This window comes from Mus musculus, chromosome 13 (assembly GCF_000001635.26).
Source record: "Mus musculus strain C57BL/6J chromosome 13, GRCm38.p6 C57BL/6J".
In the NCBI taxonomy this organism is placed as follows: Eukaryota; Metazoa; Chordata; class Mammalia; order Rodentia; family Muridae; genus Mus; species Mus musculus.
The window spans coordinates 93,153,228-93,169,304 of NC_000079.6; the positions used below are offsets into that span (position 1 = coordinate 93,153,228).

At 36.5% G+C, this 16,077-nt stretch overlaps 1 protein-coding gene across 7 annotated transcripts in view; it reads right to left on the reverse strand.

The window, feature by feature from the left end:
* Tent2 (terminal nucleotidyltransferase 2) overlaps window positions 1-16,077 on the reverse strand; it is a 46,581-nt gene that overhangs the window by 7,373 nt on the left and 23,131 nt on the right. For 6 of the 7 annotated variants that reach the window (NR_154997.1, NM_001361536.1, NM_133905.3 and 3 more), the window contains 4 exons: window positions 15,164-15,240; window positions 14,699-14,827; window positions 6,418-6,461; window positions 1,698-1,834 (listed from right to left, as the gene is read on the reverse strand). Coding sequence is in view for 5 of the 7 variants with exons in the window: in NM_001361536.1 (NP_001348465.1) it covers window positions 1,698-1,834; window positions 6,418-6,461; window positions 14,699-14,827; window positions 15,164-15,240 (387 nt within the window). In the remaining 2 variants the exon portion in view is untranslated. The remainder of the gene's footprint in view (window positions 1-1,697; window positions 1,835-6,417; window positions 6,462-14,698; window positions 14,828-15,163; window positions 15,241-16,077) is intronic. The other variant, XR_001780738.2, reaches the window with a different exon arrangement.

The window sequence follows — 16,077 nt, forward strand, 5'->3', positions numbered from 1 at the left end:
GTATGAAGTTTTAAAATCTTTTCCCAAACATTAGCAACACAGCTAGTATTATTCGACCCAGTACACTATTTTCTCTTAATGTAAACTAACACAAAAGCCTTCCCATCTATTTTCTGGTACTAGTCCAACAAAGCACCCACACACAGAACAAATACATTTTGCTTCTGTGAATCTTTTCTCCTAGCACTCCCAAATGTCTAACTTCTATAACAATAGGTACTGCTAATACAGGATGTGGGTTTGGGGTTAGTAAGATGGCTGGGCTTGTAAAAGCACCTGCCACCAAGCCTGAGGACCATCCCTGGGTCCCACATGGGGGAAAAAAGAGAACCAACAATCACAAGCTATCCTCTCACCTGCACACTGGGGACTGGGCTTAGGGAGATGGCTCATGGAGTAGAGTGCCTGCCACCCAAGTATGAGGACCTGAGTTCACATGCCCAGCAAGTATGTAGAAAGTCAGGCCTAGGCCAGCAGCAAGCGAGCGAGAACTCAGTGAGGGCACACATGCACCGCTCACCCCCTCACACAATAAGAAAGTAAATAAATAAGTAGATGTAATTTAAAACATGTTTTAAAGCCAGAAGTGGTAGCACCTGCCTGTGATCTGAGCCCTGGAGAAACAGAGCCAGGAAGTCCCTAGGGATTGCTAGGCAGCCAGCCGAGCCAAATCAGTGAGCTTGAGGTTCAGTGAGAGAATATTCTCAAAAGAAAAGGTGGAGGACAAATGAGGAAGATATCCAAATCAATCTCTGGCCTCCCTCCACACACACGCACGCATGCACACACACATGTTTGGAGTCATGACTTCAATTTGAATCCCAATTCTCCCATTACTTAGCTGTACTGTTATAAGCACGTTTTATGTATACAAATTCCCTAAACTTGGCAAATTTTTGCAATGATTAAATGAAACACACAGCAATCACTTAGCACACACTGGAAAAGACTATAAACAATACCTATTACAACATCTTTAAAAGTAAATTTAGAAACAACCATTACACCTTTAAAATCTGTTTATATCTCATAGTTTTATAATTTTTGTCAATGAAGACTTTTTTATTTGCATTTCATTCTAATACATCTATTTATTTAGATCAAACATTTTAAAAATTCCAAGTCTGTCTTAGCTATATTTTTAAGTATAAATTTTAAATTCCTAGAAACATATGTTCAAACTATGTACTATTTACATAAAACTAAAACATAAGATCCATCTAGTCCCTACTAGAAAGAGTCCTCAACACAAAGTAGAATCACAAGTGAAATAAAACAAAACTGAAGCATATTAAATCTGAAATAATGGCTCAAAGGCTAAGGACATATATTATTCTTCAAGAGGACCCAAGTTCAATACTTAGCACCCATACCAGGCAGCTCACAATACAAGAAACTCTAGTTGTAGATGGTCTGGATTGGTCTTCTGGACTCCATGAACACTGCACCCACACATACATACACCAGACATACACATATATTAAAAAACTAGATCTTAAAACAAGGCTAATTAAACTATGAATGTTTTATTAGCAAATAGGAAATTGAAATCTTAGTTGCTATTAGCTGTTAGATGCTAATAGATACCTCATGAACCTACTTATAACCCTGAAATTAACAGATGCACCTTCTGACTAAACCTAGAGCACTCACTTTTATATATAAAAGAGCAGGTACAATGTATAAATTTTACTTACTCAAATTCTGTAGCATAATATTTCAGAAAGCCCAGTAAGAGGTCCCCAAGACTTGATTCATTCTTTGAGAGGTAAGGAGGGACATTACATGGGGCATGATGAACAAGGTGCAGCTGGACAGAAGTACTAAATGATTCCTGTTGAAAGAGAAATAAATATACGAAGCCATTTTAAAGGTATTCTAAGAGAGTTATCCAGCCTTAGAAAAGATCTCTGAAGACAGAAGCTTTCTTTGTGCTGGCAATTTAGAAATGTTTTCTAATTTTTTTTCACTAAAGATCTCACAGTACCTGGAGTAGGGTAGAAAGTATATGAAAACCTAGTGTTTGACTTGAGTACATCATTATGGTAGCAAAAGATTTCAAACATGAGTCAAATTTTATTATACATACCATGATCTCCTCAATGACATACATTCATAAATATACCTCCTTAATTGTTTTTACGGTGAAGTGTTGTACATTATGTATAGAGGAGATATCAAGCACTAAGCAATAGCTTTTTCCAACTGCCACTTAACATTCTTCTCAAAGGTCACAAAAGCTTCAGTATACAAATAATTTTATTTTTGGTTTTGTTTTTGTTTTTTTGAGACTTTAAAAACCGTTTGATTTTGTTGTTGTATTTTAAGGGGAAATAGAAAGATGGATGCTCCATGTGATAAACTTGAAAAGGAAAAAAAGCACACATACCCCCACCCCCCAAAAAAGGGGAAAAAACCCAAATACCCCATCAAACCTAAAGTAAGCCACAAACAAACAGGAATTTATCTGCAGAAGTCCTCAGTCTGGGGTAGATATTCACATATGAGAAGACTCTCTGGATTAAGAGACGCATGCACGACTCTAACTGCTAAGCAGATAGAGAACTTAGGCTAAGGTGTCAGAGCATGAGGAAGGCTACAAACTCAAAGGAAACCAATGGGAAAGCAATGCAACCAAATGCAGTCTCTGTGAATACATTTTCCAGATTAACATTTAATGGAAAGTTTTCCTCATTACAGTTTTAGAATATTCTTATTTTGAATATCAAATAAAAATGTGTAATGATCTCCTAAAGTGTGAGAGTATTTTCCAAATTACATATATAAATGTTGACTTTTTTGGACAAATAGTTTGCCATTTCTCTTAGATGAACCATGAGAAATATCTGATAGTCCTTTTGTAACTGCTGACCAATACCCTGAGCCACAGAACCACTTCGAGCCACTCCATCATCTAAACGAAGCACTCTGCCCCTTCTTAAGCAGTGACAGTGAGCAACCAACCCTCTTCTAATACAGCTTGTGGAGGGAGTGCTGTTTATAGCCCTCATCTTTTTCTGTCACATTCAGTACCACAAGTGAACTGAAATGTATCAATTTTCAGAATTATTTTAACTCAGGGATTGTGGCAATAACTTGAGGACACAATTTCAGTCCTCAAAACCCAAGTAAAAAAGGCTGCCCTTGGGCTGGTGAGATGGCTTAAGAGCACTGGCTGCTCTTCCAGAGGTCCTGAGTTCAAATCCCAGCAACCACATGGTGGCTCACAACCATCTGTAACGAGATCTGACACCCTCTTCTGGTGTGTCTGAATACAACTACAGTGTACTTACATATAATAAATAAACCTTTTTAAAAGGCTGCCCTTGGTGGCACATCCTACAAGGTCAAGGCCAACCTGGACTTGTAAGAGGTGGTATCAAAGGCAAAAACTAAACAAACAAAAACCAAAAGGGGAAAATATTTAATTGTAATCTTTGAAAAATAGAAGAAATTATCTCACTGTAAAATAACAATTTAACTATTAAGAATTTGCCATGTTATTTTTTGAAGTTCATATAGAAGTCATATACAAATAAAGTAAAATGCAATATACGAGTACAATCATATTAGTGAATGCTGCAGTAATCTTTCCCTAGGAAACACAATACAATACAGCTCTGGGCCATCCACTTGCAACTATATGACTTCATCAATTATAAAAGCTCTTTTCTATCACTAAAATAGGCACCAAACATTATAAGGCTGTTTGGGAGTAACTAAGTTTCATTTAGAACTTGGTGTTTTTAGTAGTTAGAAAAGTGATGACACTATTAGTGAGAAACAAGGTAATCTGCCTGTTCTATCAGAGACCACTGAAAGGTGTGCTGCTGAGCAGAAAATGTATTTCACATGAAAGAAACCCTACAGAAGATGGGGCAGTCGTTCTAAAACATAAACATCAATCTCAGAGCAAATATAACACTGGAACCTAAGTAGTTAAGATGGCAACCTAACCCCACCTGAAAGCAAATTAAACCATTCTCAATCTAGGGAATTCTACAATTAGTTTTTGTTATTGGTGGTAGTTTTTTCTTTTGTTTTAATCTGGCCCAACTTGCTTTCTCTTGTCTCTGTGTGCCTCTGTCTCCCACATACTAGGGCTACCTATGTGTCCCTTCCCTACACTTAGTATCATATAAAGCTGTGAGACTAAGTTAATATTAATTTATTTACTCATTACAGTCATAGAAATAGGATCCTTAGCAAAAGAAAGATGGAGAATATAGAAGCACAAGTGAATGTAAATAAAATAAGGCCTGTCATGGGGGAAAAGTCAAACAATTAGAAAACTGAAACACAGAAGTAAAAAATGGGGTGCTTATTAGTTAAAAAAAAATGCTTACTGCCTCTTCCACCCCCAAGCACAATATTAAACTGATGTTTCTCTATTACATTAGTACAAACGATTTCACATGGCACAGGATTTCAATGGAGATTTCCAGAGATGTACTTTCAATGTACAGTAAGACTGTTTTTGTTTTCTGAGGCAGGATCTTATAACATAGCTCAGGCTAATCTCAAACCCACAATCTTCCTGGCTCAGTCTCCAAATACTGGATCACAGGTGTATGCCATCATAACCAACTAAGAGCCTTTTAAAGTTAAGTACTGGATTCTTTATTTGATGAAATACATTATTCTTTTTACATCAAACACTGGACCTCAAGGAAAAATAAAGCTGAAACAATAAAATGAACACATGAATATTATTTTAGATCATTCAGTATGAACTAAGGTATAAAGTGTTTGTGGAAGGAGGAAAGCATTTAAGAATAACAAAGAAGCCACTTCCCAGGCAGTGTCACTGTGACGCTGGTTTAGCTGTCTTGCTACTAGGACATTTCACTTTGAAGGGTGCTGTGGCTACCTGTTCAAGTCTGGTGCTGGCTGCTGTTCTTAGCCGTCACAAAACATTAAAGTCATGTAACTGGAGCTTCCTGCTGTTCCCCAGAAATGGTGGGAATGCTCAGATTTGTATATTCCCTAAAGTATATTAAAATAAAAAGAAACTATTGCTACTATTTTAAAAAATGACAAAAAGTTAAATAAGCTACTTGTTCTATATATTGTTGATATATTCGTTTTTCATATTTAAGAGCATAAAGACTGATTCCTAACTATATTAAAAGCCCACTAAAATAATTCTTCACTAGCATAAGTTGGTTTGCCAGATGCCAGAGGTTCTTATCACAGTCTGTTCCAGCAGCGGACACTGGGAGACCCCGCTACACCACTTATGAGACCTTTATCAGGTAGCACCCACATGTATGCACAATTAATATTCAAATACAAGGCTTATCAGTTTACCTCAACTGTCACAGATTCGATTGCACTGATGCTGCATCAAGTGTACTTATACTTTATGTACAAGAACGTGTTTGAATACCAAGCATACAAGCCGCACAGGATATTCTCCTTTGTAATATGCCCACCAACCTGGTTTTAAAAAATCTTTTATCTATGAAATATATAACAAAATATGTATGAAGATTTAGAAGGTTGGCCAAACATTCTAGAGAAGCAGCTAAACTATTATTTTTCTTTCTTTTTTTGGGGGGGGGGGGGGTGGGAGCGGTTTGAGACAGGGTTTCTCTGTGTAGCCCTGGCTGTCCTGGAACTCACTTTGTAGACCAGGCTGGCCTCGAACTCAGAAATCCTCCTGCCTCTGCCTCCCTAGTGCTGGGATTAAAGGTGTGCGCCACCACACCCGGCTTAAACTATTATTTTTAAAACTAATCATGGGCTATGACAACACAGATTAAAGAAAAATTACAAAGAAAAATATGAGAATGCTGAAAAAGCATCAAAATGCCTATAAATGACGACTCTGTACATGACTTCACCTGGGTTTCTCTCAACTGAAATTATATATACTAAATTTTGATAGGAGGCACATTTCAACTTTCTATTACTCTCAGAAGTCTTACTATTATGTAAACAAGATAGTATGGTACTGCTATTTTTGTGTACTGCTTATTAAAATGATATAAAAGTGAAAAGATTATCCAATTGTTAACTTAATTTTTCCCTCTTTTCAAAATATAAATACACTACAATAAAATTTTTCTGAAGTAGTAAACACAAATGCTGTAAATTAAACAGTATGAAGAAAGTTGGAATAAGGTCAAATAAGCCCTGACCAACTAGGATTATGTGGTTTATATTAGTGATAATCATGCATATCATGCAAAAATATTCAAACAACATAACTGACCAGATTATATACCAATGACCAAAAGTACCAGAATATTCTTAAAACATGAACAAGATATTTAAATGTTCTCAAGGTCAGTCTATATAGAAAATGTTATTATGTATTTAGCATTATAATTTTATATTTACATTAGTACTGCATATAAAAATCCCATACATAATTGGCAACATATAGTATAATAATTTATAAGAAACACTTACTGGGTAAATTTTTTGGAGGGATGGAAGGATGGGTTCAGGTAGGGCTATAAAAAGAAAAAGTTTAAAGCTTCCGTGACTCACATGATTCATATTACAATGCAAACTTTTGTCAGCTTCACCCCAGGTATGAGACCACAAGGGTTGACACTAAAATTCAAGTTTTCACGTATTTCATGGAATCTAGCTCCAAAATTTTTAGTCCATGTAAATTGACAATTTAAGATTTTGTTAACTATGGACCTTCCTATATAAATTAATGTTTCATCAAGGTTTTATAGTAGAGTCCACACAAGTCATTCGATTAAATATCAAACACAAAATAGGCAAGACAGAATTCTACAGATTTTGGATGGACGTTAACATGAACATGACTATGGAAACAGGTAATTTTAAGACTTTAGTGTTCCTAAATCATCAGCAGTTCAATGTTCCTTTATCATTAGAGAATTCTGTTATTATGTCCATTTATTATTTAATTTCTATTAACGAGCAATACTAAAGTTATAAGAAAATTGAGCTATTTAAAAATCAAAACCAAAATCACATTCAGCTATATAATAACATTGCTTAAAGAACATCACAGTAAAGATTAGAAACCTAATCACAAGATTTGTACAGCCATCCTAGAAATATAAATAGAATATATCACAAGAAACTCATTAACCTATTTATTGCCCTCGTTTAAACATTTTTCTTTCTTTCTTTTAGGCAAGATCTCATGCATCCCAGGTTGGCCGCAAACTTACTACTTAGGTGAGACTGACCCTGAATTTTGGGTCTTTAGGCCTCTACCTCTCAAGTGCAAGAATCAGAGATGTGCAACACCACACACCTGTTCTGGAGTGCTGGGAATAAAACCTTTGGCCTCAGGCATGCTAGAAAAGTTCTTAGCAACAGAGCAACATCCCCAGAAAGTTCACAACTCAATTATTTTTGTGCAAACCCAATCTTATTAAATGTGTAAAAAAAAAAATTCATTATAAATCTGACGTAGAAGACAAGATACCTGTTATTCACAACGTAACTCTAAAATATGTGGAGTATGATAAAATACAAGTGCTTTAATTCCAAGACGTCTTTTGTATTAGAGACCAAATATAGCAGCATATGATAAAGTATGTACTTAAGAAAAAGGACTGTATTATATATAATTGAAACTTAGAAACAAATACGCAATACTTTGCTACCTAGCAAAAAAAATTAAGTGACCTACATTTACAAACATGTAAGTAAGCATTATGACCAACTTATATGACCTCCAACTGCCATTTCTAAAATGTAGAGTACTACAGAGTACGATTATACATTTATATTTCCCTTTTATATACTTTAATCCTAACTTGAAAATTGCACTAACAAGTCTGCAGTATGAACGTGTGCAGATTATGAATGAGCCTACTCTAAAGAGAAAAGAAACATTTAATTGTCTACTTACCAAAATCACCCTCATGGTTAATGTTATATACACACACAGTCACATATGCTTTCCCCAGAGGCATTCAGACATTTACCATTCTACAAGACCTTCCATGTAAACTCGGACCCAGACACTTTAATTTTGAATGTCTTGATAGTTTTACAAAAACTTTTAATGGCTTCCTAATAAATTTCATTATAATACAGAAGTAACACTGTGAATCTCTTACCAGGAATCAGTTTATTTAAAATTAAATAATTTACTTAAATGTAAAATAAAAATAAAATTTAATTCCATTAAATACTTCATAAATTAAAAATTATATAACAAAAGATGAAGACAAAATTTTTTTAAAAATCACAGAATTTATCACATTCTAGAACCATTATTTGGAATGACAAGGGAACAAAATACCAACAATTGGGCTTAGAGTCACACAGACCTGGTGGCTGGAGTGAGAATGGTCTCCATAGACTTTTATGTCTGAATACATCCCCAGTTGCTGGAACTGTTTAGGAAGGACTAGGAGGTGTGCCCTTGTTGGAGGCGTCACAGGGATGGACTCGTGTGTCTGGTTTCCGCTTATGGATCAAGATGTGAGCTCAGCTGTTCTGCTACCACGCCTTTGCTCCAGTATCATGAACTCTGACCCTCTAAAATCGTACGCCCAATTAATTGCTTACTTTTTATAAGTTACCTTTTAATTTATGATCATGGTCTTTTAGTACAGCAATAGAAAAATAATTAAGATAGAAGTTGGTACTAAGAAGTGAGGTACTGATGGGACAGATGGACCATATGGGGTTTTTGGAGGAATGTGGAAGACTTTGGAACTGAGAATCAGGAAAGTGGTTTAATGTTCTAAGTGTATCCTAATAAGATCTTGTAAGACTGAGAGTTATGCTGACTACGAAAGCCCAGGCCAAGAGGTTTCATAGGCTAGAGACCATTCTTGTGATATTTTGATAAAGAATGTGGCTACTTTTCTTGTCCTAAGAATTCTCCTAAGGCTAAATAGGAAAAAAAAAAAGATAATTTCTTTGCCAGAGATTTCAAAACAGTCTAATATTGACTTTGTACTATTAGTTATCGCTCTTTTTTTTTTTTTTTTCGTTTTTCTTTTTTTGGGGGGGCTCTTCGAGACAGGGTTTCTCTGTGTAGCCCTGGCTGTCCTGGAACTCACTTTGTAGACCAGGCAGGCCTCGAACTCAGAAATCCGCCTGCCTCTGCCTCCCAAGTGCTGGGATTAAAGGGTGCGCCACCATGCCCGGCCTAGTTATCGCTCTTATATAGTATAATGAAAAGGGATGAGGAGCTAACAGAAATACAAACTACACAGCTGTAGGAGGAGATGAACACCAGGAAACTTGATGCTGAACGAGATGAGAAGATTAAAGAGAGGCTTGGTGTGGAACAGAATAAAGGGAAGCTTGCTCCCAGGGCAAGACCCCAACCAGCTAAGCTCACAACTTTTAAAAGGAAAGACCTAAGGAATTTTCTGCTCCTAAAAATGTAACAACAAAGAAAAACTACAAATGTGATTCAAGGGAGCCTGGCTCCATCCCAAGCAAGTAGTCAAACTTGGCAGTGTTATTCACATGGCTCTTGCTTTAGAATCAGGAAGGATGCATGAGTAAGAGGGTTAGTGCAGTTAAGCTGACCCACTAAGGTCAAGTGTGTCCCAGGAGTCCTTGCACAGAGAGGCTAGTCATGAAGCTATGAAAAGTGAAGCTTGGATTGCACTGGAGACCCCAAGGTATTTGAAATACCAGAATCAAGAGACATATGCCAAGGAGAGCTACACATGAGGAATATAACGCACCGTGGCAGGTGGGGGTGGGGTGGGGTGGGGGCGGGACAGAAGGACAGGGAGGGAGGGAGGGAGTGATGGGGATATGTGACAGGCACCAAAGCTGGAAGATGCCTTTGACATCAGACACACAGCCAGTCTTGCTTTGGTCTAGTATTTCTTCACTAAGTCCCCATTCCTCCCTTTTGGAATGGTGCTATATACTGTGTCACTCTATGTTGGAAGTATATAATTTGGAATGGCACTTTATACTGTGTCACTCTGTTGGAAGTATGTAATTTGGAATGGTGCTATATACTGTGCCACTCTGTTGGAAGTATATAATTTGCTTTTTAATTGTAAAGGGGAAGTGCAACTTAGACACTGCCTCGATTCTCACTGGGCCTTAAGACTTTAATAGTAAAGACTGGAAAGGCTGCATACTTTTAGAGTTGAACTAAATGCATTTTACATTATAATTGTGCCAACTGTGGAAGTCAGGGAGTCCAATGTAGTGATCTGAATGAGAATGGTAACCGCAGATTCATTTTTGTTGGTCCTTGGTTGGTGGAACTATGGGGGAAGAATTAAGAGGTGTGTCACTGCAGGTGTTCCCTTAGTTTAGGCAGGAGTGCCACTCCATCCCTCTGCCTCATGCTGTGGTTAAGATGTGAGCTCTTAGCTGGTTCAACGCCAAGCCTGTGCTCCACTATCATGGCCTCTCAATCTCGGGAACTGTAGCCCAGTGAACATTCCCTTTACAAGCTGTCTTAGCTGTGCTGTTTTTGTCACAGCGCTTTACAACCTTAAAGACTTTTTAATTTTAGGCATTAAAGAAGCAGTAAGTAGATTTATAACAGATAGTTGTAAAAACTACCATGATGGTAACCTCAATGAGTACACTGGTGTAAAAAATATCTTATTAAAAACAACATAAACTCAGAAAAAAAATCTGGCTGCATAATTCATTTTTATTTAAGAATTTAGATTTTAAATTTATCTTTCAAAGGAAACAAAACATAAACAAAAGTTTATTTTCAATATAAAATTATTATAATACCTTGTCAAGGACTTACTGATAAGATTACTACAAAGTTACACCATAAGCATTCCATAATGATTTATCAAAACTTTTTAACAGTTAAAAAGTATATTTTCAATAATACTAAGCAGTCATTAATTTTGAAAATACAAAAAAAGTTTAAATAGATGTGGGAAAGTTCTGCTCCAAGAACATGCTAGCCAATCATAATATTCTTATATCTACCCAACTGTTAATTTTATCTTGGTAACTCTTGCTCTTAGATTGTCTTTAGAATCTGTTCTCAGTATTTTTCCTGTTAAGCTTTGAGCAGTGATTTACTGAAATATGTGTAGTCTGTGACTGACTACTAACATGTATCATAATAAATGCTATAGCCTTTATATTCTTTCAACATATACAACACCTATTTCCTTCATGGCAACATTATGTTTTAAAACATTCAGAAAGCTAAACAATAATCATTTACTCAACAACTATCTTATAGGTAAGAATATGAAGGCAGAAAAGATGAAATAATATCATCAATATCACAAAAACTTGTCAGTCCTCTGTACCAGGCTGAACTGATCAAACCAACCTTCAGTCTCTTGCAAGCCATTTTCTCTCCCACTAAGGAGATAACAACAAAGAAAACGATTACTCATCTCACCATTTACGGGGGGGGGGGGGGGGGACACGCGGCGGGACACACAGTAGTGGATTAGGTTAAGTTGGCCAATAGAGTTACATATTATATTACTGTTTTTACTTAGAAATAACTGATAACAGTGTCATTAAACACAAACTGCTTCAGTTAAAAAAAAAAGTTAATATAATTTCATTATTCTGGCAAAACTTTATTTCTTGAGGAATTTTCATTTTGTTAACAAACCAGCTTAAAGTACTCTAAAGTACTAAAGTTGTCAAGAAAATTAAAATTTAAATATAACCAGTAAGGCCAGAGGAATGGGCATGTGTCATATAGATGCATGCATGTTATGACAATCAAATATAATTTTTGAATTATTACCAAAATTGAAATGAGTCAACACTGGATGATACATGGTTATTGTATTGTTCTTCATAGTACATATAAGAAATCCTTTCAATTTTTAGTAAAAATCAACTGTGATACAAAATATGATAGCAGCCGGGCAGTGGTGGCGCACACCTTTAATCCCAGTACTCGGGAGGCAGAGGCAGGCGGATTTCGCGTTTGAGGCCAGCGTGGTCTACAAAGTGAGTTCCAGGACAGCCAGGGCTACACAGAGAAACCCTGTCTCAGGGAAAAAAAAAAAAGAAAACAATGATAGCAAGCCCTAAAAACATATCTAAGAGATGATACAACTGGAAAAAACTTATTAGTGATAATGATATATAGAGTAGATTAAAATAATATATATCACATTCCAAGACAATTCAGCAATAAATACACATTATGATTAGCTTAAGACACTTTATCAAGAAAAAGGTCAAAAGACTTTCTGATAACTCATCGAGAAAATGTTTGTTATACTTGAACAATTTTAAGTCTTTCTATAACTTGAAAAAACAATTTTGATTCCTATGTTCAAAAGAAGATGACTATTGTTGTGATCATAAAAAGATAAAGAAATATTAAGATATGTTCTATGGGGTGTGGTGAGGTGTAGGGAAGGGGGTGATTCTGAAGTCCCATGTCAAGACATTCCTTCCCCCTGAGGGACCAGCCACACGATGGTATAGTATAGAATAGAGTTTATTTAGGGCATGGGGAGGGAAGTGGAGGCAGCAAAAGGCAGAGAGGAGGAGAGAGTAGAGAAGTAGAGGCCGGCCAAGGCCACTTGGAGAGAGGGGGGAAAGGAATGGGGAGAGAGGGGAAGGGGACAAGTGGTAAGAGAAAGAGGAGAGGGCACACAGCCCCTTTTATAATGGGCCAGGCCTACCTGATTGTTGCCAGGTAACTATGGGGGTGGAGTTCAGACAGAGTACCAACCAACAACTATCTTGCATAATATAGAAAATACATACTGTACAGTAAAATATTAAAAGATCCAATTTCCTATTAAAAAAATAACAAAATTTTGACACATAACTTCTCAGTATTTGCACACATATGAATATATACAAAAAGTTATTTTTCAAACAAAATGATTGGTATTATGTTGTATAAGATGTATCTTTAAAAAATTTCTTAAGAGACTAGAGAGATGGCTCAGTGGTTAAGAGCACCAACTGCTCTTCCAGAGGTCCTGAGTTCAAATCCCAGCAACCACATGGCGGCTCACAACCATCTGTAATGGGATCCAATGCCCTCTTCTGGTGTGTCTGAAGACAGCTACAATGTACTCATATACATAAAATAAAATTTATTAAAAAAAATCTTAAAAACATGGCTGTAGTATCTATATAGCTTTTACATTAAAATATGCCATAATTAGTTTAACTATTAAATTCTAGAAAGCTCAATTCTTTGTTTTGTTAGTTCAATAAATACTATAAAAGTAGTTTTATATGTATATCTGTTTATTACTGCCTTAGAATAAATCTCTGGAGAAACAAAACAAAACAAAACAAAACTAGAGACAAAATACAGGAACTCTGTTATCTTTTCTAGAATCTAAATGCAGAAGGCACCAAACAACACAGTAAAACTTTTTGGAATAATTAGTTAAGACCACATGATACTGACAGTGATCTATTAGTAAATCACAGTATGGTGGGAAAGGTAACAAAAAGTCATGGTTCCATCCCGAGCTCACCAGTCTGCACTGTATTCTAGGGAACCTTCATAACTGTAAGTTCTTACAGCTACATTACGAAAAGTCAAAAATTACAAGTGCTTATATATTATAATTTGCCACTAAGCATAGAATGAAAGTGTAGCTTTATCAGAGTGACCTCATAAACAAAGCTAACTAAACTGAATTAAAATCTGGAGACCAATCTGGAATTTGCAAGTTGATTTGAAGGTGCATCAGGGGACTGGAGCTTTCTGTATATCCTTAAGCCAGGAACAGTCCTCCTCTCTCAGGAAAATGATTTTCTGATTTTGCAGTTCTAAAAGGGATGCACATGAAGGAGCATGGGAGGGAAGGGTAGCCAATCACATTAACCAATTCAACCTGCCAACTAGAGGGCAACAGATGTCTCAGCCAGGTTACCCTCATGGCTTAGAGGTCAACCTGGCAGAACAGCCCAGCAAGCATAAAACCCAGCTGAGGAGAAGGCAAAGATTGATTATCAGCTTCTTGCCCAACAAGAATAGCATTCAGTTTCTATCTTCTGAGCCCTTCCTAGTGCATGAGTGGCCAGGGCCTGCTCCTAAGGTCCTCCAACTGCCAGGCTCCACCCACAGAACCCTCCCATAGCCATTAACAGTGTGACCAAAGAGTAGCCAAGCTCTGCCCTACAGAGTAAAACCAGGCTTCAAAATCTCACCAATCCCAGGCCACCCTGGAAAAGTCCACCCTGGAAAAGTCCACCCCCAAGAAACCCTATCTAAAACCTGCCCCTCACTCCTCCTTTGCTCCCAAGCAGAGGCAGCCACCCTCTTGTATTTCTCCCAATGAACCTCTCGTATGAGGTCTGTTGTGTAGTACGACTTTGTGGCTGGTATTCCTTGACTCTCAACTGCCATACCTTTCCCCTCAGAACTATAATGACCGCAGTTGGGGAGTTTTCCCTTCAGAGCTATAACACTTCGATTGGTGGATACCTTTCCCCTCAGAGCTTAACATGTCTCAAATAAAAAATAGTCTTTCTGAACCCTCATCTGTTGCAAGACAGTGGGATCAACAATACAGTAGTGAAACGTCTTTAAGTATAAAAGTGCACATAAGAAAACTGTTACAAGATAAAAGCATATTGAAACTTCTTCACAATGTTTTCCAAAGAATGAAATTTCTGAAATATTCGTTCAGGGTAACAAAACAGGATAAAAAGTTGTATAGACCTTAAGACAGAGAACTTTTTAGAACAATGTAAATTATAAACAAGCAAAAAAAGATACTGCAACAAGGTTTATCTGAATTTCAGTTTTAAAAAGTGAAAAAACTCTCAGAATACTTACTTTGTAAATAGTGCAAAACCATCAATACAAGACTATAGCTGCTTAATGTGCCACGACTGGCATCATTGATGTCATGGTGACTTGCCCACTTCTTAATCACCAGCACTAATGGACGAACTCGATTTTCAACTGCAAGTAAAATTAACACTTAAAAATGATCATATCACAGTTTCTTTGAAAATGTATATGATTTCCTAATTCTATGCCACTAAGATGCACTGCTTCCCTCTATGCTAAAGGTAGTACTGCTCACTCTCAATGTGTTACTTACAAGCTTACCTTAGTTTCCTTTAAACTATCATTTCCTCAAATACATATAGTAACATATTATCCAAAAAGCAAGAAACAGTTTAACAAAATCCAAGTACTGAAGCACTGCTCTTATTTTAAACATAGTTAAAGGGCCATAGAGAACATAGGAGAAACAGAAGCGGGAGGGTATTTACAAACAAGCCAACCACTTACGGTATGCATAGGTTCTGAGAAGGAATGTATTTCTAATTCCAACGGTATTGTTTACATTTAAGTCGAATTCCACACAACTATTTAAAAGAACAAAGGAAAACACACTTCAATAAGAGTACTTGGAGGTGACCTATAAATTAAACTGCTTCCAATCCATCTACTGATGCAACACAGAATGAAAATCACCACAGACTGAGTTTTGAAACTGAGTCACTAAAGTAGGAATATATACCTCATGTACCATGTATAGTAGTTGGTGTATATTAAAAATAAACTAAGATTACTATTTAAAAGACACACAATATATTAATATTTCTAATTACTCCAAATGAAGTTTTAAAATCTTGTAACCTTTTCTACATAAACAAAATCCCATGGCCAAACATTCCTGTGTAAACTATCCCACTAAGTTATATCTTCTCAAAACACAGGCTTGCCTATTTTCAAACAATAAAAAGAAAAAGAAAAAAAATTCAAGTTTCAAAAACCCAGTATCTATACATCATATTCCTTCTGAAAATGGCTGGAAAATTCTATGTTAATTGCAGGTTCTGATGACCTAGGAAGAGAAGCACTACTTAAACATCACCAATGGATGCTTCTTTGAAGCAAAAATACCCAACTCATAACATAGAAAACAGGGCAATTATTGTTACAATCTACAAACAAGGAAGAATTACTTTATATAAATTAGTTCCACTTATACTCATTTTCTACTGGGTCTAGCTTCTTTCAATGCTACATTGCTCTATGAAAAAGACTTCCAAAAGGGTAAGGTGACTCAGCAAGTGAAGATGCTTGTTGCCAAGACTGACACAGTAAATCCAATCCCCAGGATGAACGGATGAAAGAAGGAAGAGCTACATATACACCACAGTGTGCTACACATGCACACACATGCACACACCAAGTCA